The sequence below is a fragment of the Miniopterus schreibersii genome (assembly GCF_964146895.1).
Source record: "Miniopterus schreibersii genome assembly, chromosome: 6".
NCBI classification, from domain to species: domain Eukaryota; kingdom Metazoa; phylum Chordata; class Mammalia; order Chiroptera; family Miniopteridae; genus Miniopterus; species Miniopterus schreibersii.
In genome coordinates, this window is record NC_138107.1 from 4,820,970 (window position 1) to 4,848,339 (window position 27,370).

The following is a 27,370-nucleotide window of genomic DNA, read 5'->3' on the forward strand; positions in this document are numbered from 1 at the left end:
TTTTTTAGTTTTTTATTTGGTTGATTTCTAGTTTCATGGCATTGTGGTCTGAGAAGATGCCTGATATAATTTCAATCTTCTGCCTACACTTCTGTCTGGGAGAAAGCTGCACTTCCAGCTCTCACCTCAATGCCAGACAATTCAGTTCCTCCCTGCATGACCCTGATACCTTTTGAGCTGCTGCCCAGGACTGGCACTCAGAGTGAGTGAGTCCAAATAAGTCAGTTTTCAGGACCTTGAAGAGGAACGCCTGGACTCCAGCAGCCCTTTGTCTCACTCAGCCATAATCCCTGCTGGTTTTTACAGCCAGAAGTTGTGGGGACTTCTCTTTCTGGCACTGGAACACTGGGCTTGGGGGCCTGGTGGGGTGCTGGGACCCCTCACTTCTCAGGGGTAATATCTCCAGCTGAGATATGCCTCCTGATTTTTATCAGCCACACGTGGGTGTAGGACCAGCCCATTCCACTTCTCCACCCTCTTACCAGTCTTTTTTAAAAAAATCTTTATTGTTGAGAATATTAGCTCCTACTAGTCTTGATGTGGCTGCTTCTTTGTATCCTTAGTTGTAGGACTTCTATTCAGCTAGATTTCAGGTGGTTCTAAATGATGGTTGTGTAATTTAGTTGTAATTTTGATGTGTTGTGGGAGGATTTGAGTATCACATTTACCTATGTCACCATCTTGACAGGAACTACTCCCCACCCTTTGGCTACCTTTACAGGTGTTTTCTCTTAGGCAAATCAGATTCCCCAGAAAAAGTCTTCCAAATTGTTACATGGAGGTTACAAGTCTAGATTATGGAATTTTTGACATACTAGCATTTTATTAAACTATGTTTCTATCTAACCTATCATCTGTCTTTTCTCTAACCAAAATGATCAGTTTATTCTCTATGGACAGCATACTCCAGAATTCTGCCAACATGGAAATAAGTGTGTGGTGGGCAAGGATATCTAGGCATCTAGCTCCTTAATCTATTAATTTTAAAAAATTTCATGGAATGTGCTTTCAGTGTTGTAATTGAGAAACATTTGCTTAACACAAGGTCACAGTATTATTATATCCTCTTGATAAATAGATCTCTTTATAATTAGAATTACCTTTATCCTGGGAAATGTCCTTTCTTCTATAATCTACTTGTCTGATATTACTAAAGCCACTCTAGCTATCTTTTGACTAATGCTTGTGTGATATATATATTTTCATCTTTTTACTTTTAACCTATATGTGCCTTTATATTTAAAGTATATTTATTGTGGGCAGCATATATTCCTTTCCTTAAATGGGTATTTCTTTTCTTAACCACCCCAACACTCCTTGCATTTGCATTTACTGTAATTATTGATATGGCTCACATCTATCATCTATTTATCATCTGTTTGTCCCATCTGTACTTTGTTACCTTTTACCTCATTTTCTGACTTTGTTTTGACTAATTGTATATTTTTTATGATTCTATTTTATATCTTTTTTTTTAACAGCTATAATTATTTTTTTACTATTTTCGTGGTTGCTTGGGGTTTATAGTATTTATGTTTAACTTATAATATTCTAACTTCAAGTGACATTATATTACTCCATGTCCAGGATAAGAGACTTACAGCAGTATACTTTCATGTCTTTCCTCCTGGCCTTTGTGCTGTTGTTAGAATACACTTAAATGTTTCCTCTGTTATAAATCTCATACTTCATTGTTATTGTTTCTGTTTAAGGATCCAGTTATCTTTTGAATTTTTAAACAATAAGAAATCATTCTACAATTACCTACACAAAATTCATTTCCAGTGCTCTTCATCCTTTGTATAGATCCAAATTCCCATCAGTTACCACTTTTCTTCTGCCTAAAATACTGCATTTAGCATTTTTTGTAGTGTGGGTCTCTGGTGATGTTTGTTTTTGATTTTTTTCCTGTTCGCCAATAAATGAAAATATCTTTATTTCACCTTTTTTTTAAATATATCTTTATTGATTTCAGAGAGAGGAAAGGAGGGGGAGAGCGAGAGATAGAAACATCAATGATGAGAGTCATTGATCAGCTGCAGCCCGCAACCTGGGCATGTGCCCTGACCAGGAATCGAACCCCGATCGCCTCGATCCTAGGTCGATGCTCAACAGCTGAGCCATGCCTGGCTGGGCTCACCTTTATTTTTGAAAAATATTTTCACTGGGCACTAAATCCTATTTTAACAATTTGTTTTTCAGTACTTTGAGATGTTTCTCCACTGTTTTCTCGCTTGCATTGTTTATGTGAAATATGCTTTCATCCTTACTGTTGTTCTTCTGTTCATATGTGTGTTTTTTACTTTGGCTTCTTAAAAATCTTTGATTTTGAGAAATTGGATTTTTATGTGCCATGGCCTTCTTCATTTTTGTGCTTTAAGTTCACTGGACCTTGCTATAGACTGAATGTGTGCCCCCAAAATCTATATGTTAAAACCTAATCCCCAATGTGATGGAATTTGGGGGTGGGACCTTTGGGGAGTGATTAAGTCATGAGGATGGAACCCTCACAAATTGAATTAATATCCTTATAAAAGACATGTCAGAGAGCTGCCTTATCCCCTCAGCCATGTGAGGACACAGTAAGACAGTCACCTCCAAACCAGGAAACTGGCTCTAACCAGACACCAAATCTGTTGGCTCTTTGATCTTATTGGGGATGCTGGCAATGCACTCCCACAATTGTCCATGAGGTGGCAGCATTTTCCCACCAAATGATTTTATTGGGAATCCTGGCGACGTATTCTCATGCTTTCCCACCAGATTGTTGCATGATCTAACAGGTGATTTTATTTGGGGTGCTGGCAATGCATTCACATGTTTCTCCACAAGTTGACAGCATTTTCCCCCCAAGTTTATTTATTGGAAATGCTGGCAATTGGTTCTCACTCCTGTACATCAGATGGCAGCATGATGCTGGCAATGCATTCTCACTTTTATTTACCAGATGGCAACTTTTTCTAACATACGGTGTTATTGTGGATGCTGGCAATGCATTCCCATGTTTGTCCAACAGGTGGTTGCATTTTTCCGCCAAATGATTTTATTGGGGATGCTGGCAATGCTTTCTGAAGACTTCCCACAAGATGGCAGCATGATCTCACAAGCGATGTTATTGGGGAGGCTGTCAGTGCATTTTCACATTTGTACACCAGGTAGCAGGAATTTTCCACAAAAGGATTTTATTGGGGTTGCTCGCATTGCATTCTCATATTTATCCACAAGACTGCAGAAGGATCTCACAAGCAATTATATTAGGGATGCTGGCAATGCATCTCACATTTTTCCACCAGATGACAGCATTTTTCAACCAAATGATTTTATTGGGGCTATTGATAATGCATTCTTACTCTTGCCCACCGGGGGGCAGCATTTTCCCACCAAAAGATATTATTGAGGATGCGGGCAATGCTTTCTGACGCTTGTCCACAAGATGGCAGCATGATCTCACAAATGATGTTATTGGGTATGCAGGCAATGCATTCCCACGTTTGTCCACCAGGCGGCTGCATTTTTCCACCAAATTTTATTGGTGCTGCTGACAATGCATTCTCGCTCTTGTCCACCAGGCGGCAGCATTTTCCCACCAAAAGATATTATTAAGGATGCGGGCAATGCTTTCTGACGCTTGTCCACAAGATGGCAGCATGATCTCACAAATGATTTTATTGGAGCTGTTGGCAATGTATTCTCAGCTTGTCCACCAGGTGGCTGCATTTTCCCACCAAATTATATTGTTTGGGATGCCGATGGATGCTCACGGGTTGGGGGGAGGGGGTTGGGTGTGTTCCATTTTTTAAAAATTCTTTGTGGTTTATTTTGGACAGTTTCCATTTCTATGTCTTCACTTTCACTAATCATTTATTTTTGCAATGGCTTATCTATTAATCCCATCCAATGTAATTTGCATCTCACACATTGTAGTTTCTCTCCCCAGAAACTCAATTTGGGTAACATAACAGGTAGTGCGATTGGAGGGAGAACTTTTCTTTACCTCTGCCAGTGGACACATCGAGAATTCCCAAGAGGATAAAGTAGCCATTTTCCTTATTAATATCTTATGCAAAGCAATTTCTCTCTCTCCTTCAATAAGATGAATACCTCAGTGTGCTCTGACTTCACTCTGGTCTCCCCAGCTGCCATCACGTTGAAATCATCACATTTGTTAGAATTAGACTGGTATTGACATTTGGTTTTCTTTCAAATTATCCTTTAGATATAGATTGTTATAAAATGACTTTTCTCCTTTAACATTTGAAAATGCACACTCTGTCATTTTTATTGTGTTGGTGTTGAGAAATGTGAGGAGGTTCATCCAAAACTTTATTCCTTTGACTATTGTGTTAGCAAAGCTACTTGAAATGTGGTGCACAGGCAAGTGCCTCTATATAAACTGTTTCTTACCAGGTGTTTATGAAAGAAATACAGACGTAAAGTATTATAAAACTTTTAGAGCAAATTGTCAGAATAGTTTTAGGTATGCTGAATCTAATAATAATTACCACTCGTAATTGTGTGTCATTTTTTATTCACTTCATTTCGCAGTAATTCATTTTAGAAAATTATCAATCTGTGATACATTACATATGAATCAAGAAACAACATTTATAACAATAACCGAGGAAATGATTCTTCTCTGGAGGTTAAGAAACACTGCTTGAGGATCAGGCACTGGTCATGCAGATATATAAGGCCTTAGGCCAAGACGCCTCAAAATCAGTGGGCTCGAGGCCTGCCATCAGGACTGGAGTGCTAGCAGCATTGACAGGGAAGGGGCTACTGTCTTCAGGGTATAGGTTTTTCCTCTAAGTCACTTAATATTGAGCGGATGGGGAAAGCTCCATGGATTTCCGTTGGAAGTAAGGATATAGTGACCCAGAGAAGTTGGTCTGGGTGAAGGAGAAGATGTGGGTACCATCAGTCATGTTGTAGAAAGAAATGTCACTATCCTCATGATCCAAGAAAATCACAATCTTTTGTGGACGATTTTCTATCTGGAGACGCTCTTCTAGAGAAATGTCTTGGAGACAACACTCCAGAGCCCTGTAGTCACATCCCTTTTTCTCTAAGACTCTGAATTTCTTTTGTGGACCTTCGCATGATCCACTGCTGTCTGTGGGCTCCTCATAAACACCTAGCGTCCACTCCTCAGTGCCCTCAACATCTACCTCCCAGTAATATTTCTCTGAAGTGAAGCCTTCCTTATCGAGTGCGATGAGGTTGCAATCCCCCTGCTTGTTACTAAGAGAGAGACCCTGTGTTTCCTCTCTCAATGTCTCTTTTCTCTCTGGGTCAGAACTGTTCTGGGGAAAACTTTTATGATTTAGAGTCACAGGAGCTGGAAAAGAGGAAAGGACAACATTGTACATCTCGGACACCAGTTGTACAGGGGAACCATAAAGCAACAGATGTGGACCACGTGGTGAAAGACCCTCCTCTGAAAGTGCGTGTTGGGGGCGGTGGAGCTGGGGAGTTAGCTGTGCTCTCCCCACAGCGCGACACTACTTATCTCATCTTATCTCATCTACGCTACTATCAGTGTCTGGGCAGAATGTCGGAGTGAGCCAGAGTCTCCAGTGTTCACTTGAGAATAACGCTCTTTCTGTTTTCTGCAAATCAGACCTACATTCCTTAATTAGTAACAGGCTCCACGTGAGCTGATTTTTTTCAAAAGACCAGCTGAGTTACTCTTGCCATTTCGAGCACTTTTCACTAGTTGGGGGCCTCCACATGGAGGGGCTACATTAATTTCTCTTTCAGAACCAAGTGGACTCCACGCTGGGCCAACATACAAAGACAAAAGCACAACCAGAGCAGCTAATCCAGCAGCAATCTTCAGTTCAGGGCAGCATTCACTGACCTCCATGCTCCTCCCTCCACTCACCAGAACAGTGGTGCCTCCATCCTCCACGAGGAGTGATGTGAGGAAGGGAAAATGGGACCAGTTAGAAGGGAGCCAAAAAGATAGATCAAGAGCTGCTCACCAAGCTGGAACTGCTCCTTCCTCCAGTCTGAAAAAGAGCAATACAGATCGAGATCAAGATGGAAACAGAGCCAGAGAATGGAAAGGAACCGAGATGCTTCCTTCCCCAGATCATTTTTTTTTTTTCCCTCGACTCTCCACACTTCCTCCTCTAAGACCCCCAAACTGTAGTGTTCAGAAACTACAGGACACATGGTACTCTTTCTGTGCCCTGTCTCAGGTTAGGAACTGTCACCTAACTAACACAATTCATGTTGAGTCAACCCTATCCCTGTTGTAAAATTTCCAAGGTAGCAGTTATTTCTCCTTTCTCCTTAGCTATGGAGAACAACTGATTTCTTAAGCCTCCAAATACAAAATACTACAGATGGAAACTGAATAAATTTTCACAACCTGCAGGTGGATGTGGTGCGTGTGTGGTGTGCGGTGTGTGTTTCTATCTCTGCTTATTATGCTTAGAGTACCAGAAGCACTTGGCAAGATCTGAGGCCAGGGAGTTACTTACCAGGATATAGCAGGGCCTTCCTCCAATCTAAACAGAACAAATCCAGGTAAAACACGGTGAGACACTCATCTGGGAACTCACACTTCTCTCCCTTCTCATTATTTTTCTTCCACTAATTATTATTATTAAGTCATTGCGTCTTTCCCTCTGAGGAGAGGGAGGTGAGGAAGTGTTAGGTATCAGGACATCAGGTGGCATGGGAAACCCAGGGTCCCTTACCTGCGGCGTATAATTTCTTCCGCTTCTCTGGAAGAAACAACATTCAGTGAGAGACCCAGAGCGGATGTGGAAAGGAAACAAGTTTTCCACAGGGCGTGAGAAAGAGCAAGACTCACCGAGCTCTGCTTCGAGATCCGCTGAAAGAGAAGATATAAACTCCATCAGAGAGGGTTTTAGCTGCTCCTGAGTTTGGAAAGCAGCTAAATGAGTTCAATTTGGCTTTCCCTTAAGGGCACCATGGTGAAGTGGGCAAGAAAATTAGCAGACTTACAGGTCAAATCTAAAATGACTAGAGCTAAGAAAAGTTACTTGGGACGCCTCACGGGGCCACAGAGGAAGGGCCCTGTGCTTGGAGGGGGTTTAAGGTTCCCTGGGTGTTTCCGAAGCTTATTCTTGAAGGACGAATAGGAAGAGAAGACAGTGGAAGACCTTCCCGCAGTTGAGACAGCAGCACAGGCTGGGGCACCGAGGTGCCTGGAGTGGTTTGAGCCACACTGATGACGCCTCTGCCCCCCAAACCTCCTGGCTCCCCGCGTGGCTTTCTCCTTCCCTGGGGCTCCTGTGGAATTCTTGGTACCCTGCGTTTTCTTTGGGGTCCTTTGGCAACCTTTTATCGCCCGACCGTGCTGCACAACCTGCCCCCAGCTGTCTTACAAACCTCTGGTTTGTCCTGCTGCCCAACTTACCCTTGGCTTTTAGTGCCATTTCCTTGTCCTTCTTCATCTGATTTCTTTCACCAGACTCCTTCTCCGTCTTCTTTGCTTCCCTCTCTTTGGCCTGATGTACTCTCCAGCCAGCGTAGCTGACCCCCAGGAGGAGGAGGGCCAGCGCCGGGAGCACTACAGCCAAAGCTACCTTCCAGGGGCACGTCCTGGGAAAGAAGGGCTCTGCCACAGGCAGGGCTGGCGCAGTGAGGCCACCGAGCTGACCCTCCCTGAGGGCCCCCCTCCCCCTCCTCCCCCCTCCCCCTCCTCCCCCCTCCCCTCCTCCCCCCTCCCCCTCCTCCCCCCTCCCCCTCCTCCCCCTTCCCCTCCTCCCCCTTCCCCTCCTCCCCCCTCCTCCCCCCTCCCCCTCCCCCTCCTCCCTCCCCTCCCCCCCTCCTCCGCCCCCTCCCCGCCCTTACCACACCCAGCTGTGCCCGGATTGTGCCGCCCTGACCTGGAAGGAAGATGGTTGACACCTTCTCCTGCCCAGAGAGGGGGTTCTGGATGGAGCAGGTCACGTCGCCCAGGGAGCTGTCCCTGACCACGAGCGCCGCCTCCACGTGGAAGAGCCCGTCCCCATCTCGGGTCTGGGACTCGGAGGCCGACGGGAAGGCGGCTCCCGCCGGGTCCCTCCACTGCACCCTGGGCTCGGGGAACCAGCCGCCCGAGGAGCACAGCACGCGAATCCCGCCGTCCTCGGGCCCCGCCATGAGAACGTGCGGGACGGAGCCCAGGCCTGCGGGGAGAGGGCGCGCCTGAGCGGGGCGGGGCGCGGAGGCGCCGCGGCGGGAGAACGGGGGCGGGGAGGAGGCCGGCCGGACTAGTTCTCCCCCCCCGCCGGGTAGGCTGACGCGTGAGGGCCTCAGTGCCTATCCCAACCAACACTGATCGGTTAACCGTCCGGGATCTTCCGGGCGAAACGTCGAAGCGCGGCCTCCGCCGGTGCTTAGCGAGCAGGGCAGGGGCCGCGGCCGACCTGCGGGGAAGCAGCTCCCCACGCGCGGCGCCGGGCACAGCGCGCAGAGGTCCCCCGTCCCCTCGCCCGGCGGCGGGACCCGGGGCTCCGCGCCGGGGTAACGCACCTACGACGCGCAGCTCCGCGGTGGCCTCCCGGGAGACGTCGCCGTCCTGAAACTGGCAGCGGTACTGGCCGTCGTCGGAGGCGCGCACGTGGCGGAGGCGCAGGGCCACGGCGCCCTGGCCGACGGCGTCGCGCACCAGCTCGGCGCGCCCGCGGTACTCCAGCGGCTGCTCGGCGCCCGGGTGCGCGAGCACGAGGCGCGCGGGGCGCGCGCGCAGCCAGCGGACGCGCATGTGGGCGGCGCTGCGCGCGGGCACCAGGCGGCAGGGCAGCGCGGCGTCCGCGCCCAGCAGCGCCACCAGCGGCTCGGCGGGGCCCTCCACGGAGAATCCGGGCGCTGCGCGGGAACCAGCGGGTTAGGGGGAGGGCGCGCGGTGACGCGGCCGACCCATCGGTGCTTACAGACCCACGCGTGTTTTCTTCTTATTCGTGTTATTGTCCAAAAATTAATACACATTTTACAATTTATTTGTATATAGAAGTCTGATTTCTTCAACTGTATCGCCCTGAAGTGACAACTGTTGATAGTTTGGCCCTTGAGAAGGCATTTTTTCTGCGCATTTCTAGGCCAGCTATGTAAAATCTATGTAAAAGAGATTTATGGAGAATTAAATATGGCAAAGTAACTTATTAAGCATTTATCTTTCCTGTGGAGAGGGGTGTTGGAAGGCCCCCTCTTCATGCCTCCTTTTCATCCCAGGACCCTGTGCCTAGGACGGTGAGGAGATGCTTCTGACTTGACATTTAGGTTTCTGCATGTTGGATGGGGTGGCGGGAGGATTATGGCGTGCGGCTACCCCAAGGTGAAAAGCAGAACTGATAAGGTAAGGTAATCTGTTTTAGTTCTTTTATTTTCAATAACTATGAAAGAATCATAGAGATAGTTTTCATAAAATCTATTTTTCTGAATGGATAAAGATGTTGTATTATATACAATGGAATATTATTCAGCCACAAAAAAGGAATGAAACCTTACCATTTGTGACAACAGAGATGGACCTACAAGGTATTATGCTAAGTGAAATAAGTCAGACAAACAAAAGACAAATATCATGGTTTCACTTATATGTGGAATCTAAGAAACAAACAACAACAACAAAAACAGGAAAAGATTCATAGAAACAGAGGAAAAACTGATGGTTGCCAGAGGGGAGGGGCGGTTAAGGGGACTGGGTGGAAAAGATGAAAGGGTTAAGAAGTACAAATCAGCACTTACAAAATAGTCTCAGGGAAGTAAAGTACAGCACAGGGAATATAGTCAGTAATACTGTAGTAACTTTGTATGGTGTCAGGTGGGTACTAGACTTGTCAGGGGGGACACTTTGTAAATTATGTAATTGTCTAACCACTATGCAGTACACCTGAAACTAATATAATATTGAATGTCAACTGTGGAAAAAAAAATTTTTAATTTAAATTAAAAAATAATAATTTAAAAGAATTACTGAGAGAAGTGCAAAACTTGGAGGCCAGTGCCTCAGGTGTTAAGAGGCAGGGCAGCCCTTACCAGGGAGGAGGGTTGGACTCCCAGGGAAGGGAAGGAGGGTGCCTGCAGGCCTAAATGGGAACTTTGCCTGAATTATAAAACACCCTTTTTTTGTCAAGTCACTTACAGACATCTGCTTGAAAATTATTTTGCCATAGAAATTCATGACCACTAAAAAGTGACTGGTGCCCTCTGGGGAAAATGTGCATTCAGAGGCCCAGGATACTGCGGATCTTGTCAATGGTTAGGATTTAAGGACTGGCAAATGCAGGGCTCTGGGGTGGGAAGGGTTCAGAAAGACATGCCATATGGGTGCTCAGGAGGCTGAGCACAAATGACAAAGGCATGTGAACTTAGAGGAAGAAGCTGGTGACCAGCCTGTCCCAAGGAGTGTGGATCAGGCAGTCCTGGGCAAGGAGCATGACATTGGCCTTTAGGCTGGACTGAAGCCATGCCTCCTTCCTTTCCATTCGTGTGTGCAATCCAGGTACTGGTATAGCTCAAAGGATATATGTTCTTTACTAACCAGTACTGGGCTGTTGGCCATACATGTTATATGAACCATTTAATTTAGAAAAAGATATTTGACAGTACTTATAGCCACAATGAAGCAGAAAATATCATTCTGCTTCACCTAAGTGGGCTCATTATGTATCAATTTCTGCAAAAGGAACATCCAAGTATTTTAGTACAAATAGTACTAAATGTTGGCACTGCCCACACCATCAAGTTTAAACTTCCCTGCATAAGTGTATATTTACATTGCTCCCAATTGATTATTACTGCAAACAGTCCCACAGTAAACATTTCATATATATAATAAGTACACACATGGAAGAGATTTTCTTTAGTATACATTCTTGTAGAATTGCTTGATCAGCATATACGGGAATTAAACATTTGATCTTACTGCCTAATTTACCTTAAATCAAAGAGATAAAAAGTATCATTATTATAATCTCATACCCAGTTATCTTCAAGCCTGGCGTCTGAAAACTTGATCCTGAAGGCTCTTTTATTTTATAATGAACTTATGTCCCCCCAAAAATAAATAATTTTTCCAAGATTATAACCAGATAGAGCTCGGGGGTCTTGAGTCCAAAGTCTTTGTACTCAGGTTGGGTTTTCTGGGCAGTGTGAACATTACGAAGTATATTTTACAAACGTTTACATTGAAATTAAAGAGGCTAACACCATGCATACTCAATAAAAATTTAAATATGTATTACAGCTATGAGTTTTATGAGGTCTACTCAGAAGAGTAAGGGACATGCGAGGGAGGTCACCCCCATTCCAGGTCCAACCCTCAGGCCCCCTGCTGGCAGCAGACACAGCCACAGCTTCCCTGGGGTAGAGTCCTGACTGCTGACGCCCCGGGTTATCATTACAGAAGAGCCATTGAAAACAAGCCAATAAATAAAAAGCATGAGGGAGAACACGGACCTGCTGAGCACCACGTGGGCACCTGGAGCAGGAGGACCCCAAAGAGGACGCCGGCAGCGCAGCCAGGAAAACGCACCATCCTCGGAGCTGGCAGGGGCGCAGCGGCGCGATGTGCTCACTCTGACAAAGGGGAGGTGGGAAAGCCGCCGGGGAAGGTCTTAGGAAAGAAGTTCCCTTTTCATACACAGGCTTTTGTCTGTTTTCCCTCACAGACCTCAAGATAAACACCACCAACTCCCCCCCCACCCCCCACCCCCAGTGGGTTTTCCTTTCCTCTCCTTTTTCTGAAAACCAGCAGTTTCCCCAGCAGGTGCAGAGGACTGTAAACCGTCCCCGGTGTCCTGTGAGCTGTGTGCTCCCGGGGATGCAGCCTCTCACCAGGGCCCTCGTGAAACAGAAAACCCGGAGCTCAAAGTTGAGAATGGGGTCGGACTCAAAATTAGTCCACTCTTCTCAGCTAACCTATCTTTTTCCTTGTCATTCATTCACTGATACATTATTTATTTATTTTGACCACAAACAGCTCTTGTGGCTAAGCTCCCAAAGAGGAAGGTAGTTTTCTCACCATGTAACACGGAGATCAAGCCCTTCCTTTTTCAGGACCCACGGGTCCCAAAAACACACCTGCACATCACAACGTATGTCTCTCTTACCATCCAGACTGAGCAGAGGCTGGGTGTTCCTGGAAGCTCCCGGTCTCCTCGGTACACCTGCAATGCCTGACTCCAGAGACAGTTTGCAGCTGGCTGTCCTTGTGGCCAGCATCCAAGGGTGTGGCTGCAGGGCCTGGGAGCAGCAGGCTTCTAACCCACCTCTGGACTGGGGAACTATTCTTAGGAGGGGGGACAGACCGGGCTGCCAGGAGGCACTGGCATTTGAAAGTCTCCCCTAGAAAGGGTCTGATGAGAAAGGTGGAGCTGGACTCCAGCCCTTCTAGTTACTTTGAAAGTGGAGGTAATAAAGGTCATCCTGGAAGACTTTGGACTGAGCTGAGCTGTAGAATGATGGGAGCTCTAAAGCCGCGTTGGTGGAAATGCTAGTGTGGCTTTCTCCTCCTGCCTGCAAAGGCCTGAAACACATTCCTCACAGAGAGGAAATCCTTCCTGTATGATACTCGGGGGCTGATCATTCCAATGTTCAATTCACAAATGTAACTGATTTAGAAATAAGACCAAGAGGAGGAGCGTGCTTCCTCCCACCACACCCTAAAGGACGCTGGAAGCCGTGTGCAGAGCTGTGCGGGGGAAATAAGAGGTCAGAGACCGGAGGCCCTAAGCTCCAAAAACCTTAGGGCTCCCCATAGTAGAACAGAAACAAAAACAAGTTGTACAGTGCCAGGCATAGAATGTGCTCAAGAGGTGTTTTCCTTCCATTTCACATACTTTCCAAGTTCAATCTATGATTCTTCATGTCACTCAAGGTTTAGAGATCATTGGGGACACAAATGACAATTGCCATTTGTGTGTTAGTATGGGAGCCACTAACAGTCTGGCCAAAGGGATACCAAGCTCCTCAGTTCTCTAGAGACAGTGAGGTGAAGTCAGCTTTTAAAATATTAAATTTATTGAGATATAATTTGCTTGCAATGAAAACATGGTTTTGGAATGACATTTCAGTGAGGTTTCAAAAATGTTTACAACTCATGTAACCACCACCTCAGTCAAAATATGGAACATTTCCATCTCTCGAAAATGTTCTTCATGTCCATTGTCAGTCAAGACAATCCAGGAAAAACAAGCAATATCTGATGTAAATCATGATAGCTTAGTCTCACCTATTCTAAAATTTCAAAACAACAAGAAAGGAATCATACACAATATATGCTTTTGTGTTGGCTTCTTCAGTTAAACAAAATATTTTTTTGAGCCTCAAGCACACTGTGTGTATCAGTGCGTTTACATTTTTATTGCTGCATGACATTGCATTGCTTGACTAAAGTGCAGTGCATTCTTCTGCAGTTCTCTTCCGGGCTGCCTCCCTGCTCACGTCTCCCTCCTCTGTCCGTTCAAGCCCTTTCTCACCAACCAGGCTGGGCAGCCCTTCGGTCACACTGGGGCTCTGACACCAACCTAATAGTTTAGGTCTGAGAAATTGGGGAATGGGAAGGGAACACTGAAGGGGAAGAGAAAAGAACTGAAAATACTACTTGCCTCTTTTGTTTACTTTGAAATTTATGATATATGTTTGTGTGCGTGCTTTGTTCTAAAATGTAAATAGAGCCCGGCCAGGCGCGGCTCAGCAGTTGAGCGTCAACCTAGGATCCAGGTGATCGGGGTTCGATTCCCAGTCAGGGCACATGCCTGGGTTGCGGGCTCGTTCCCCAGTCGGGGGCGTGCGGGAGGCAGCCGATCAGTGACTCTCTCATCATTGATGTTTCTATCACTCTCTCTCTCTCCCTCCCTCTCCCTGAAATCAATAAAGACATATTAAAAAAAGAAAAAGAAAATGTAAATAGATTAATATACATTTCCAGCATAGCTGAAAAAATAAGTTTGGAAATTTTATATACATATATTAGATATTTTCTGCAGTAATAGAGAATTGTTTGAGTAAAGTTAGTTAATCTGTGGAAAATATTTTGAGGGAATTATATTAAGTACACATCAGTGTTTGTTGTTTAAGAGAGAAAAGTGAGGAAAAAGTGAGAGAAAACTACAATATATTGTTTTCAAAAAGCAGTTTTTGAAACAGTGTAAATAGCATGATTCTATTTGTTTAAGAATTATGGAAGGATAGACACCAAAATCACACAAAAATAATGATAGGGTATTTATTTCTGAGTGGTAGGAATATAGGTGTTTCTACCTATTATATTTGCTTATCTCTAATTTCCAGATTTCTTTAACATGAAAAAGTAAAAAAAAAAACAAAAATGTGTATATAGAGAGATTTTTAAATAAAAATATGAAGTATAAAAGGAAAGATTCATTTGTGGGAGATAAAGGATTGGAGAAACAATCAACATTCTTAGGAATGAAAAACTGACTTAAAATAGAAGCCAGGTGGGAAGGCCAAATATCCGAGTCAAGACCAGTGAAGATCAAAATATCAGGCTAGCAGAATGGAGTTACAGGATCCTCCCAGAATGTAGTACAGCAAACCAGAGACATAATTTAGGAAACATAAGTTGAGTTAGGCCCAATAGATCCAGAATTTCAACATTCATCTCATCGGATTTCCCAAATGGAAAGAAGGAAATTAAGGGCAAGAATCTGGTTCCTGAATTGAAAGGACACTTGAATAAAGTTGAATTGTTGGAGAGAAAATGGGTAATTTATGCATGAATTCTCGTAATGCTTTAGAGCTCCAAACAAGCAAGCAAGCAGGAACCTCAAGGTTTCCAGAGTCCACCATACACCTGTCATTCTGCATTCGTTGCTAGAAAACGGTTGAATATAGGCTTTACTTTCCTGAGTGGAAACTAGAATTATCTAAGGAACAAAACTAACATTTAAGTATAAGCCAAACAAGGAAGGGAGGGAGGGAGGGAGGGAGGGAGGGAGGGAGGGAGGGAGGGAGGGAGGGAGGGAGGGAGGGAGGGAGGGGAGAGAAAGAAGTTCTTAGACAAGCAAGGAATCAGAAGTTTTCTCTTCACAAAACCTCTCATTTAAAGAGTGAAAGTTGCCGGTTTTGAATACTTGGGCCTGGATCAGGGAGAAGGTGTGGATCCTGCTGGGCTGTTGACTCACCCCCTGGGCAGTTACTGTTATTTGAGTTGGAGTAAGGTGGGAGATAAGAGACTTGGCAGATGTTCTCTATTGAATTTAACCACCTAGGAATGGAGGAGTCACTTGCTGAGTTGAGCAGAAATGTTTTTTCTTTTTCTGGTAGCCCCTTTTAATAGAGTAGTTGCCTCCAGGGAGACTGTGTGGCTTTCCTGTGGTGGTGACAGACATTTAGTATTTGTTTATATGGGCGGGCCTGGGAAAAGCCTGATAGTGAGCACCACGGAGAGGGGGTTATAAGGGTCATGCTGGGTCATTCTACTAATCCGTCTTAATTGCCTAAAGTGGATTTGTATTCATCAAAATTAAGATAAATTGTTGAATCTCACCAAGTCATAAAGTAAAGAATTTGATACGGCATAGCTGTTATTTATTTAAAACCTTTATCGCTTGATTTATATGTTCTGTAATAGTCTGTTCATTCTGATTAATTATGATTATAAATTTCGTGTTCCCAACTGATTTTGCATTTTTTAATTCTGTTGTATGTTAGTACCATACAACCCTAGGAAGTTTTGTGTTCTTAAGAAATGTCTCTATTTGAAAGAGCAATCTTGTTTGTTTTTGTTTTTTAATATACCTTTATTGATTTCAGAAAGAGGAAGGGAGAAGTGGAGAGGGAAATAGAAACATCAATGATGAGAGAGTCATTGATCAGCTGCCTCCAGCACACCTGCCACTGGGGATCGAGCCCATAACCCAGGCAAGTGCCCTGACTGGGAATTGAACCAGGATCACCTGGATCATAGGCCAGTGTAACCACCGAGCCATGCCAGCTGGGCAATCTTGTTTCTTTGAATGATTTTTATCTGAATGTTGTTTTTATTTTAAAATTTATGTTGACACATCTACAGTTTTGTTAGGCTATGTCTAGTGTGTATTTGTTTATTTCTTGTTTTGCTGTGTTTCTTATAAAGCATATAGAGATATTCAATCTTAGATCCAGAATTTTAAAAATGTAAATTAGACTTTTTCAATTCTTTCAGGATCTAACTCAGAATTGTTCTGTCTCTCTAAACAAGAAAAACAATTATTCTAGAATTCATAGAACTTGGAGGACCTTCAAAACTAAAATGAGTTATGAAGACAGAGGACAGCAATGCCATCCTTACTCTTGACATTTGCAGCAGGGAAGGAAGGTGAAAAGTATTAGAAAATCATCTTGGGATTTTATGCTCTTCTTCTTTCATCCTGGTCGAGATGGAGATCATGTCAGTGGAGGAAATTTCTATGTCTGGGAGAAAGAGAGTCAGAAAGTATGAATGTATTTTCAATTCCCTGTCTAAGGAATGAGGGGCCTAGCTGGCAGATGTTATTTGTCAATTATATCTTAATAAAACTGGAAAAAATAAACTACAAAAAAAAAAGGATAGCAGATATATTGAGGTGAATTAAACAAGACATCAAAATAAAAATTGCTAACAATTTACAGAATTTAAAAGTTACACTCTTCTGAGTGCTTTACATGTGTTAATTCATGTAATTGTCAGGCAAAACTTAGGACAGGTACTATAATTAAACCCCATCAGATAAGGAAAGTGGGGCACAGAGAGGTTGTATAACTTGCGTAAAATCACAAGCTCCTAAATAGCCTCACCAGAATCTTAAGTCAGGCAGTCAATTCTGATATCAGTGCTATTAACTTGGGTAATATACTTCTCAGAAAGAGAGAAATCACCTGTTTCTTAGTCTTTCTATGCCTCATAAGTATGTAATTATTAGATAGATGTATTACCATGCCAGCTCAAAGTTATCTGTCCTTATTTTACTTTCAGTTTTGAGTATGTCAGGTGGCCAAAGAGAAACCCACTGATAAGAAGTAGCTATTCAGAGGCATCTTTCTCAGTTTTCTGAAACCCTTTAAAAGACCACCCAAGGCCTCCTCCCAGGCTCCAAGTTTTGTAAAGTCTGATATCCCCTTGGCATCTTGGAGCAAGTCTCACAGGAGAGACCTGTATTAGCCGAGAGCTGGAATGGGGCAGAATGGCAGAATACTCCTTTTGGTGCCCGTGGCAGTGAGGGTGAGAAGTTCCCAGATGCCTTCATCTCTGTAAGAATTTTTTAAATTAATTAAGTTATTTACATATTTTTTATTGAATTTATTAGGGTGACATTGGTTAATAAAATTATATAGGTTTCAGGTATACAATTCTATAATACATCATTTGTATATTGTGCTGTGTAAGAATTTTAAAATTGGTTTACATTTTGTGGGTGGTGGGCAAGAGGAAGGAAGTGAACAAATCTGGGAAAGGATCCTGGGGGCTGACAGAGGACAGGCCAAGTTATGTCTGCTCCTTCATCAGATAGGAATGTGTGGGGACAGAATTCGTTGAGGCAGAGTAATGTTTGTGGAGCGCCATCTCTCTCTCAGCATCCGCTCTTCACTTCCCGTCTCTCCGTCCATTGAACAAAATGTTCTTCTTGAATAAAAGTTTAGAGAGATTGTGGACAGATTGTTACTGCAGAGTATGACTGCTGAGATGGGACAAGACTGTTTCCTTGGAGAAGGGAGACAGAAGTCTTTTCAGTGAGTGTCAAAGGCTTCCCTGATAACCCTGAGAGAGACAGTGCCGTTGCTGGAGAGCTACCGGAGGCTGTTTCTGTGAACCACCTGGTTATGACCGTTTCACCTGTGGGTCCCATCTTTTGCTCCCCCAGCTATCCCCAGGACCTCCCTCTGCGTCATACTGTTCTCTGCTCTGGGAAAGACATGGGTCCCCTGGACTTCTCTCGGCCAGGAGACCTCTTCTCCATCCTGCTTCTCCAAGTGTCCATGTGGGGCTCAGGTGAGAATACTTACATATTCTACACCTGGATTCTCTTGTTTTCTGAATGGAAGGATTCAATCACTTCTCATTTATACCTGCATTCATTCTAAATCCTTCCTTTTGATATAATGACTTATTTGCCCAAACACAAGGGCAAGTGAGTCATAGGCTATTTTAGCGAGCAGGATCAGGTAGAATTACCTCACAGAGGCTCTGTAATTCTCCCAGGCCTCAGCATCATGAGGAATGCCTTTCTGGTGCACAAGACCTGATTGGAAACTCTAGTTTCATATTTCTCTGCACTCTCCCCTCCTCCTTCATAGAATTTACCACCAATGCAATTTTAAAAGATCATTTTTTTAATACGAGATTACCATATTGCTCCGAAGCTCCAGAGGGTAGGAACCCTCTCTCTGTGCCCTTGCTCCACCACCTGGAGCCTGGGTGTGTGCAGCGGCCCACGGCTGCCTGGTGGCAGAACGTCTGAGGGTCTCCACTGGCCAGTGATGATGCCGTGTCAGAAAACGCCCCAGCAGGGCGTTGTGATGTCCTCCTCACTTGCTGCTCTATTTCCCAGACGTTCGCAGTCATCAGCCCCTAGGAGCCCATTGTGGCCATGCTGGGTGCGGACACGGCTGCCCTGTGCGTGGGCCCCACGCAGGGCACCTAGGACGTGGAGCTGCGGTGGTTCTGCACCCGGTTCCCAGAGGCAGTGTGTGTGTGTGTGTATGAGAGTGTGTGTGTGAGCATGTGTGTGTGTGTGAGCATGTGTGTATGTGTGTGTGTGAGTGTGAGAGAGAGACTGTGTGTGAGCATGTGTGTGTGTGAGCGTGTGTGTGTGTGAGTGTGTGTGTGTGTGTGAGTGTGTGCATGTGAGTGTGTGTGAGTGTGTGTGAGAGTGTGTGAGTGTGTGCATGTGAGTGTGTGAGTATGTGTGAGTGTGTGTGTGTGTGCATGTGAGTGTGTGTGTGTGAGAGTGTGTGAGTGTGTGTGTGCATGTGAGTGTGTGAGTATGTGTGAGTGTGTGAGAGTGAGTGTGTGTGAGTGTGTGAGTGTGTGAGTGTGTGCATGTGAGTGTGTGTGAGTGTGTGAGAGTGTGCATGTGAGTAAGTGTGCGTGAGTGTGTAAGTGTGCGTGAGTGTGTGGGAGTGTGTGCATGTGAGTGTGTGTAAGTGTGTGTGAGAGTGTGTGAGTGTGTGAGTGTGTGCATGTGAGTGTGTGAGTATGTGTGAGTGTGTGTGAGAGTGAGTGTGTGTGAGTGTGTGTGGTGAGTGTGTGTGAGTGTACGTGTATCAGGACAGAGCAGAGCGGGCGGAACAACAGCTGGTGGACTTCAGAGGGAGCGCAGAGTTGCTGAAGGATCACGTCACCCAGGGCAGAGTAGCTGTGAGAACCCGCAGACTCTGGGTCTCAGACAATGGGATGTACACGTGTGTTTTTTAAAAAAGAAGTGATTTTGAAGGAGTGATTTTGGAGCTAAAGGTGATAGGTGAGTAATTACCTGAAAGCACAGACCACTCTAAGAAAAATGTAAGAGTCCTGCGTTGGGTCTGGAGAAAGCTTGATGAACGCGCAGAGACAAAAGGGCAAGTTCGCTGCAAGCCAGTCGGCGTCCTGGACGCTGGGCTTAATCCCAAGTCTTCTGATCCATTCACACATCTATTGTGCTGTACTTTAAAAGTAAACTTTCCTAAATGTCTACCATGAAAATAGATCACTTACTTCCTCTTATATCTCTCCTACACATTTGGAAGGACAGCCCCATCGTTACCAAAATGTGCCCTTCACCTCAGAGGCCAGCACCCCAGCCAGCTGCTGCGAGGGGCGAGGCCCAGCGGGGCGGTGGGGGGTCAGGTCTGAACGCCTTGCCTGGAGGGCTGGGGCAGGGAGAATTGGTGGTGCAGGAAAAAATCATCAGTAGAGAATTGAAGTCAGAAAGTAATGAACATTCAATAACTAAGTGGAACAGAAGTAGAGAAAACCGTTAACTTAGTGATTTGGGGAGAAGTAAAAAGGCCCTGAAAAGTAGACCAGGGGGAAAGTCTACAGTGGACTGAGGGCTGGTCACAGAACACGGAACTGAGCACCTGAGTTGCAACATCACTGATGCTGTTTCATTTAATTGCAATAATATTATGGGCTCATTGAATCAAACTCAATTCAGAAAGGTATAAAACATAAATTGATAATCCTCACTTTCCCTCCAATATTCTTTTTTCTCTTCCAAAGTAACTATTAATACCAGATTATTCCATGTCCTTCCAGTGATCTTTCTTTACATATTTATGTATTAATTATAATGTATTTACATATAACTAAAATTATTAATAATTATATAATATAATCATAAAACGTAATGTTTATATACTACTCCTGTCCCTAACTTACACATTCAACAATACAGGAGACAAAGGTCTTCATGCAGGTCCTACTTCAGGCCACACGAATACCCCTGAAGCTGAAATGTTATCACTGGAATCAGGACAGGGCAAAGCTTAGAGGAAAAACTCAAGTAACAAGTATCAAAGCAAAGTTAATAACACTACTAAAATGTCAAGTTATGTTCGGCTCCATATACACATAGTGATATTTTATTTAAAGTATGTCATAGTATATGTTTCTATAACTGCTTTTTCCTTCTTAACAAGATATAACAAATTGCAAAAGATTGCATTCTTTAATGACTGCAAATGTTTTCATGATATAGAAATGTCATAATTTATGTGAATATTTACTTTTTAATGAACACTGTCTTCAATTTCATATTGCAAAAATAACGAAATACATGTATTTGCAAATAAGTCTCTATGCAGTGATATAAGTAGTTCCTCACCAGATAAATTTCTCAAATGATTAATTTTATACCCTATATTTAACAATTCCAATTTCAAGATAATCATAAAATTCCTTAACGATGTGGACACTCTAATAATTGTTTTAGTCTACCCTTCTAACAGCAGTGTATGAGAATAAACATTTCTTCAAGTTTGATGGAACTGAATATTAGATATCTTCTGTTTTTATTTTTACCAATCTGATAGGTAAAAAATGATACCTCACACAATAAAAGTAAAAAAATGATATCTCACCAAATTTGCATTACCCTCATAACAAATAAATTGGATGTTCTTTACCTCTTTGCATTATGTCTTCCTTCAATTTTTTATTTATGTCTCTTAATTAACCAGGTGCTTTTTGGGAGCGATCTTTCTATGAAAAAATTTTGATCAAGTTTTAGTTGCTGTTTTACTCATAAATATTGAAATACTTTTTCCTGTTCTGTATTTGTCGTATAATTTTTATGGTAACTTTCATTTATTGAAGTTTAAAAGTTATGTTCTCAGAGCTGTCAACATTATCTTTTATGTCTTATTTTTATGATGCTCTTAGACATACTCTACATACATTACAAAAACAGTTACCTCCTTTCTCCTAATACTTTTTCTGTAAAGTATATTGTAATTTAACATACATAGTAAATTTAGTACTGACTTTAAATGTACCACTCAATGAATTTTTATAGAGCAAATACACCTGAGAAACCAGCACCCAAATCAGGAAACAGAACATAATTAGAATGCAGGGAGATCAGCATTTTCCCTGCCAGGCACTGTTCCCTCAAGGGTAATCATTTGTCTGATTTCTAACCTCGATGAGTAATTTGGCCTGGTTTTGAATTTCACATACACAAACGCTTTTACGTCCGGCTTTTCTTACTTACCATTATGTCTGTGAGATTTTTCTGTATCGTTAATTGCCTGTAGTTGTAATTCATTTCTATCTCTTTTTCATTGTTTTACTTTTTACATTTAGATCTTTAATCCTTAGAAATTGTTTTGGCATAGATGTTCTTGGAATTCTCAAAATATTTTTCCTAAGGTATATTCACTCATCTCTATAACTTTCATAGATCCTGGGGTAAATTCTAAATTCTCTATATGGTTATAATGATTTCTCTGTCCATTTCTTCAACAATACCATAGCATTTCCATTTCTAAAGCTTTATATTCTGTGCCAAGACAAACGTGTTGTTGTTTTTTAATTATAATGTTTTTCTTCTTCTTTGAATATTAGGCCTCTTAAGTTAATACTTCTCATTTGATACTATCTGACAAGGTACCTATAGGCTTATTTTATCTGTGTTTATGTGTAACTTAAACGCAAAGAAGCCAAATCCATTAGGTCTTGAAGGAAAGAGTCACAAATTCACCTGAGCCATGCTGCTGTGATCTCCCAGTAAGAGGTCAAAGATTTCACATTCCCAGAAATAACCTAATGGGAGTCACAGCATTTATAGTACCTTTCCCATATCAGTTCATTGAATGACACCGATAAAGGCAAGTCCAATGTTCAGAAGCAATTAGTTGACTATATATTTATACTCATCTTCCCCCTAGTTGACCTTTGCCTAGTATAACCACTTCTACACTCAGAAATGGGCATCCCGTCCTGTTCCTCTTTCTCAACACAAGTATAGTTTTTGTCCACTTATTTCAACTTGGAACATCAGTGGTTATGCTCTTCCAGGAAATACAAGGTCGGTTCGGTCTATTATATTTTCATCTGCTACCTAGGCTTTGATCTGCTTCATTTTGCGTAGAAACAGTTTCACCCACGTACATTCATCTTCCTTCTCCTAGAGATTTAGAAGCCCCCTCAGGCAGTTCTAAGGATTGTCTAGTAGGTCGCTTTCTGTTTTCTAGAAGTGTGTTCCTCCCAGGCAGGCCAGGGTCTGGTAGTAAAAATTATTAGCTATATTATAATTTTCAGCCAAAAAAAGACGACGTAGCTGAGGTTCCTAATATATTTTCTGCATCTAAGGAATCAGAGGAGGACTGAGCTGGACACAAGAGGATTCAGACTGTGAGATATCGAGTTTTAAAAAGAAAAAATAATATATAGTCTTAGAAGTCATGATGGTCATCATTCTCAAAGAGACAGTGTCTTCTTCTAACATCTGGTAATGTGCGGTTTTGATACAGCTGCTGGGGACATGGACCCATAAATGAGCCCATCCTGTGCTGAGCTGGAGAGGAGAGAAAAAGTAAAACACATCTTGACTCCTTAGTGGACTCAGTTCACCTGGATATCTTCATCTTTTATATAACTCCCACTCAGAGGAAGAAAGAAAATTTGAAAAAATCACAAAGAGATTTTTTTTAGGGAAGTGAGTACAAGAATTCTCAATTTAAGCCCAAAAAGGTAGTCTTCCTTGAGACTCCAATAACTGGGATAGATATAGATGATATAGCTATAGATAATCTAGATTGATATAGATAGGTATAGATGATACAGATGATAGATAGATAGATGATAGATGATAGATAGATGATATAGATAGATGATAGATGATAGATAGATGATAGATAGATAGATAGATAGATGATTGATAGATAGATGATAGATAGATAGATGATGATAGATAGATAGATAGATAGATAGATAGATAGATAGATAGATGATAGATAGATATAGATAGATGATAAATAGATGATAGATTGATGATATAGATAGATGATAGATAGATGATATAGATAGATGATAGATAGATAGATAGATGATAGATAGATAGATAGATAGATAGATAGATAGATAGATGATAGATAGATAGATAGATAGATAGATAGATAGATAGATAGATAGATAGATAGATAGATATAGATAGATGATAGATAGATAGATGATTGATAGATGATAGATAGATGATAGATGATAGATAGATGATAGATAGATAGATAGATAGATAGATAGATAGATAGATAGATAGAAGATGATAGATGATAGATAGATAGATAGATAGATGATAGATGATAGATGATAGATAGATAGATAGATAGATAGATAGATAGATAGATAGATAGATAGATGATAGATAATAGAGACATAGATATAGATATATTGATGTTTTCTGAAAGAATTCAACATTGGCAAATTTTACTATGCTCCTTCTGTTATCCTTCTATGACCAATTGCAGATATCTCTGGGTAGAAAAGATGTGGAAGGTATCAGTATATGTCCCAGTATCAACTTCAAGTCTCTTGTGAATTTGAACTACACATACCCATTTACCTCATGGGAGAAGGTAAGAAACCCTGTGCTTCCACCAAGAACTATGGTACTATGTCCATCTCCCCACACAGGTCTTATTGTGTAACACTAGGGACCTCTGGACACAACGTATCCAGGTCTCAGATGAATGACCTTCCTCTCCAGGTCTGGGTTCCGCTCCTCATGTTTTCATGGTGGGTCCAGAAGATGAAGGAATAAGACTGATGTGCTCAGGCCAGAGGTGGTTCCCCAGCCTGAGGTGCAATGGAAAGATATGACAGGAGAGAAGATACCTTCTCTCTCTGAGGACAAGACCCAAGACGATGATGGGTTGTTTCAGATTGAGGACTCCCCGTTGTGAGAGACAGCTCAAAGAGAGGTGTGCTGCGTCATGAAGAACCCCTTCTTCGGACAAGAGCAGGTGGAAACCATTTTTATCCCAGGTCAGCGTTGCTCGTTATGAGGACAGGAAGGGAGTAAGGAGGTGATGTTTGAGACCAAGGATGGGTAGGCTTGCTTATCGTATGTTTTTGATCAGGTTTGGGGCCTGTATCAGAGTCCTTCTTCCCTGGGACCTCTCTTTGGAAAGCAGCAGTCTCTGTGACTTTCCTCACACTTAGGATTCTCGTGGGTGCTGTTGTGTTTTTGACCTGGAAAGAACCACCAGAAAGGAAGCAAGTATGGGAAGCCAAGGAGGAAAAAGAAAAGGGAAGCCAAGCCAAAGGTAAAACTGAAGGAGACTTGGGGACACTGGGTTTGTTAGCATGGCTGTGTATGTGGATGGCATCTTTTGGGACACAGAGGCGTGTGTAGGACTGAGTTAGAGCCCCAAGACCTTTAAGAAGACATGGAGCCCAGGACCTCCATGAGGAGAATATTATAATAGAGTCCAACGGAGAGAGAAAGCTCACCGCTATAAACATGGAGTCTAGAAAAAAATGGTCACAGTAATTCTCAATTAAGGTAAATTTCTTGATCTAGGTATATATAAGCAGCATTTAGGATCTGGACTCAGCAACAGCCTAGAAAGTAAACTTTGGACTTTTTTTCTGTAAAACCTGTTTTTTATTTATTTATTTAGTTTTGAATCTTTCAAGAAAGAGCTTGGTAAGTTCTCCATTTTCTTTGCTAAATAGTCATTACTTCATGCTGTACACTTGGCATCTCACAGGCTGTTTTTGCTTTTCAGACAGAAAGAGGAAATTATATGATCAAGGTGAGTTGTTGGGCCAACCCTCTCATCTGCCCCTCTGTTCTGACCCCTCCTATTGATCTTGTTGGCAAAGGGGAACACCCCACCCTAAACAGACTAAGTGATCAGACACATGACACCCAACATTGGACTGATGAGGTTGCCAACAGTTTGTTAATCACATATACTCACATCCTGGGGAGGGCGCCGCTCACCATGCAGGACACATAAGGGCTGCACTTGGGAGCAGAATGACCCGGCAGGGCTGTGGGAGGTAGATTTATGGTAACAAGAGGATGAGGTGCTCCTGTTTTCTGTAGAAGTGTGTGATCGGCTTGTTTGAAGAATTTTGCCAGCTGACAGGGAGCAAAGCCCACTGTTAGGCTGAGGACCAGGTGGTGTTCAGCTGGCTTGGCTGGTAGGGGAATTAGCTGGGTGGGAGCTTTTCCTGCTGGGTCGAGGGCATATCTGGTGAGAACCAGGGAACTCACAGTTGGGCATTTGGAGCCCTGAGGGGCTCAAAGATGTCAAGGCAGCAATGAAATTTCAGGGTTTGTAATACACGTTCACAATTCATACCCTATCCTCCTCTCCCAAAAGAGCCAGACCCTCCTATTTTATCACAGATGTGTTGGTGGATGTGGGAAGTGTGAGGAAATAGTACAGGAGATATAAAAGAAGACAAATATCCCAGAATTTTCATTGAGATGATGAACACAGAACTATAGCACATCATGAACCATCTGACTTCATGGGGATGCAGCAATTTCAGTTTGAAGTGAATGTCCTACGAATGGGAGAATCTAATTTGTTTGTTTTATTTCAGGCTGGAGAAAAGCTCGTAAGTAACTGATGTTGTTTTGGGGCTTCAGGTGCCCCAGGACTTCATGAGGCATTTCCAGGGCATTTGTAGATAGGTGCCACCTTCTGGAGATTTGATTTTGAAGCTGGGAGTCTAGAAAAGTACAAACGCTAAGGGAATAAGCTTTCCATGAGTTTGAGGCCATGTTCTTGCCATATTCTAACGTATGATTTTTTCTTTTTTTGACTGAAGAAAGCAACATTTTAAAGCAGGTGAGTGATCCTATTTTTTTGTCCCCCATAATCTCTTTTATACAAATGAGAAACTCTTGCATTTATATAAACTCCTGATAATACCTACTGGTTATGCATTTCCTGACTCTCTCTTCAGTCTCAAGTTCGTGCTGAAACATTAACAGATTTCTTACTATTTCATTCAGCCTAAATATATAAAACTATTTAATCAGTGTCAAATAGTCTCTGACTTCATGGGAAAGTGCACATACAAATTGTGATGAATGTTATGAAGGAATAAGCAGTTGCTGTGGGGAAAAAATATGGATTAAAGGAACTGCCCTGAAGAATTGATGTTTTATCTGATACTTCAGTGAAATGGTAGATTTATTTACTCATGTGGATAACACGGAAAGAGTAGTTCAGCCTGAATGAAGTCTCCTATGAACCGTCCTGAGAGAGCAGAGCTTGTAGGGTCTCAGTGCAAGAGGACAGTGGTTCTGGCCTTGGAGTCTTTCCGGAGCTATGAGTGTGTCAGTTTCTAGTGCATGCTGCATCCACACACATAATATCCCACATACAAATTCTTAGAAAAACTTTAATTATTGAAAATGTTCGTTTTGACAAGAAGCAGATTACTTACTACTAGTACTAGTTCTACTGCTACTCCTACTGCCAGTATTAGTGTTACTAGAACTACTGGAGGCTGAAGTTTACCAAGTGTTCATCATGGGCAAGACACAGTATTAAACTCTACACACTGTCTCATTTCCTTCTCTCAATAGTTCTATGCTGAGGGATCAAAATTATGTTCATTGTCACAAGGGCAAAGCTAGGCTGAGAGAAGCAACGTACTTTCTCCAACATCCCAGCTAAGGACAGAGTGATTGTCACAGTCCGGCCTTTCTGACCACAGAGCCTGAGACTTCAACCATTAGAAGTATAATAAGTGTCTGAGAAGAGGGTGACCTGGTTATTACAAATGCCCCAGAAAAATGATGCCAAAGAAGCTTAAATGGAAGTAGGTACAGGGTGACTGGAAACATGGCAGGGCTTAATCATTAAGAGCAGGCAGTGAAGCAGCCAGCATTTGCAGGAAATTGGAGGGAGCCCATCCTGAAATACCCGATCCTGGGGGCTCTCAGATGACCCTCTTGGCTAAACGGTCTCCTGTGGG

General features: G+C 42.9%; 1 protein-coding gene and 1 pseudogene across 2 annotated transcripts; one reads left to right on the plus strand and one right to left on the minus strand.

The window, feature by feature from the left end:
* Positions 1–4,532: 4,532 nt before the first annotated feature.
* LOC308558679 (butyrophilin-like protein 1) lies at positions 4,533–11,500 on the minus strand (the record flags this gene model as incomplete). The annotated part of the gene is made up of 9 exons (XM_081140597.1): positions 4,533–5,338; positions 5,985–6,011; positions 6,489–6,515; positions 6,708–6,734; positions 6,824–6,844; positions 7,394–7,594; positions 7,866–8,147; positions 8,494–8,829; positions 11,422–11,500. The coding sequence occupies 9 exons, from the start codon at positions 11,498–11,500 to the stop codon at positions 4,815–4,817; spliced, it is 1,524 nt and encodes a 507-aa protein (XP_080996723.1). The 3' UTR covers positions 4,533–4,814.
* Positions 11,501–16,346: 4,846 nt separating this feature from the next.
* On the plus strand, positions 16,347–26,943 carry LOC308558680 (butyrophilin subfamily 1 member A1-like; annotated as a pseudogene). The gene is made up of 7 exons: positions 16,347–16,402; positions 17,808–17,935; positions 18,495–18,633; positions 19,200–19,406; positions 24,132–24,409; positions 24,523–24,690; positions 26,873–26,943. The product of its transcript is annotated as a butyrophilin subfamily 1 member A1-like (transcript).
* Positions 26,944–27,370: the final 427 nt, after the last annotated feature.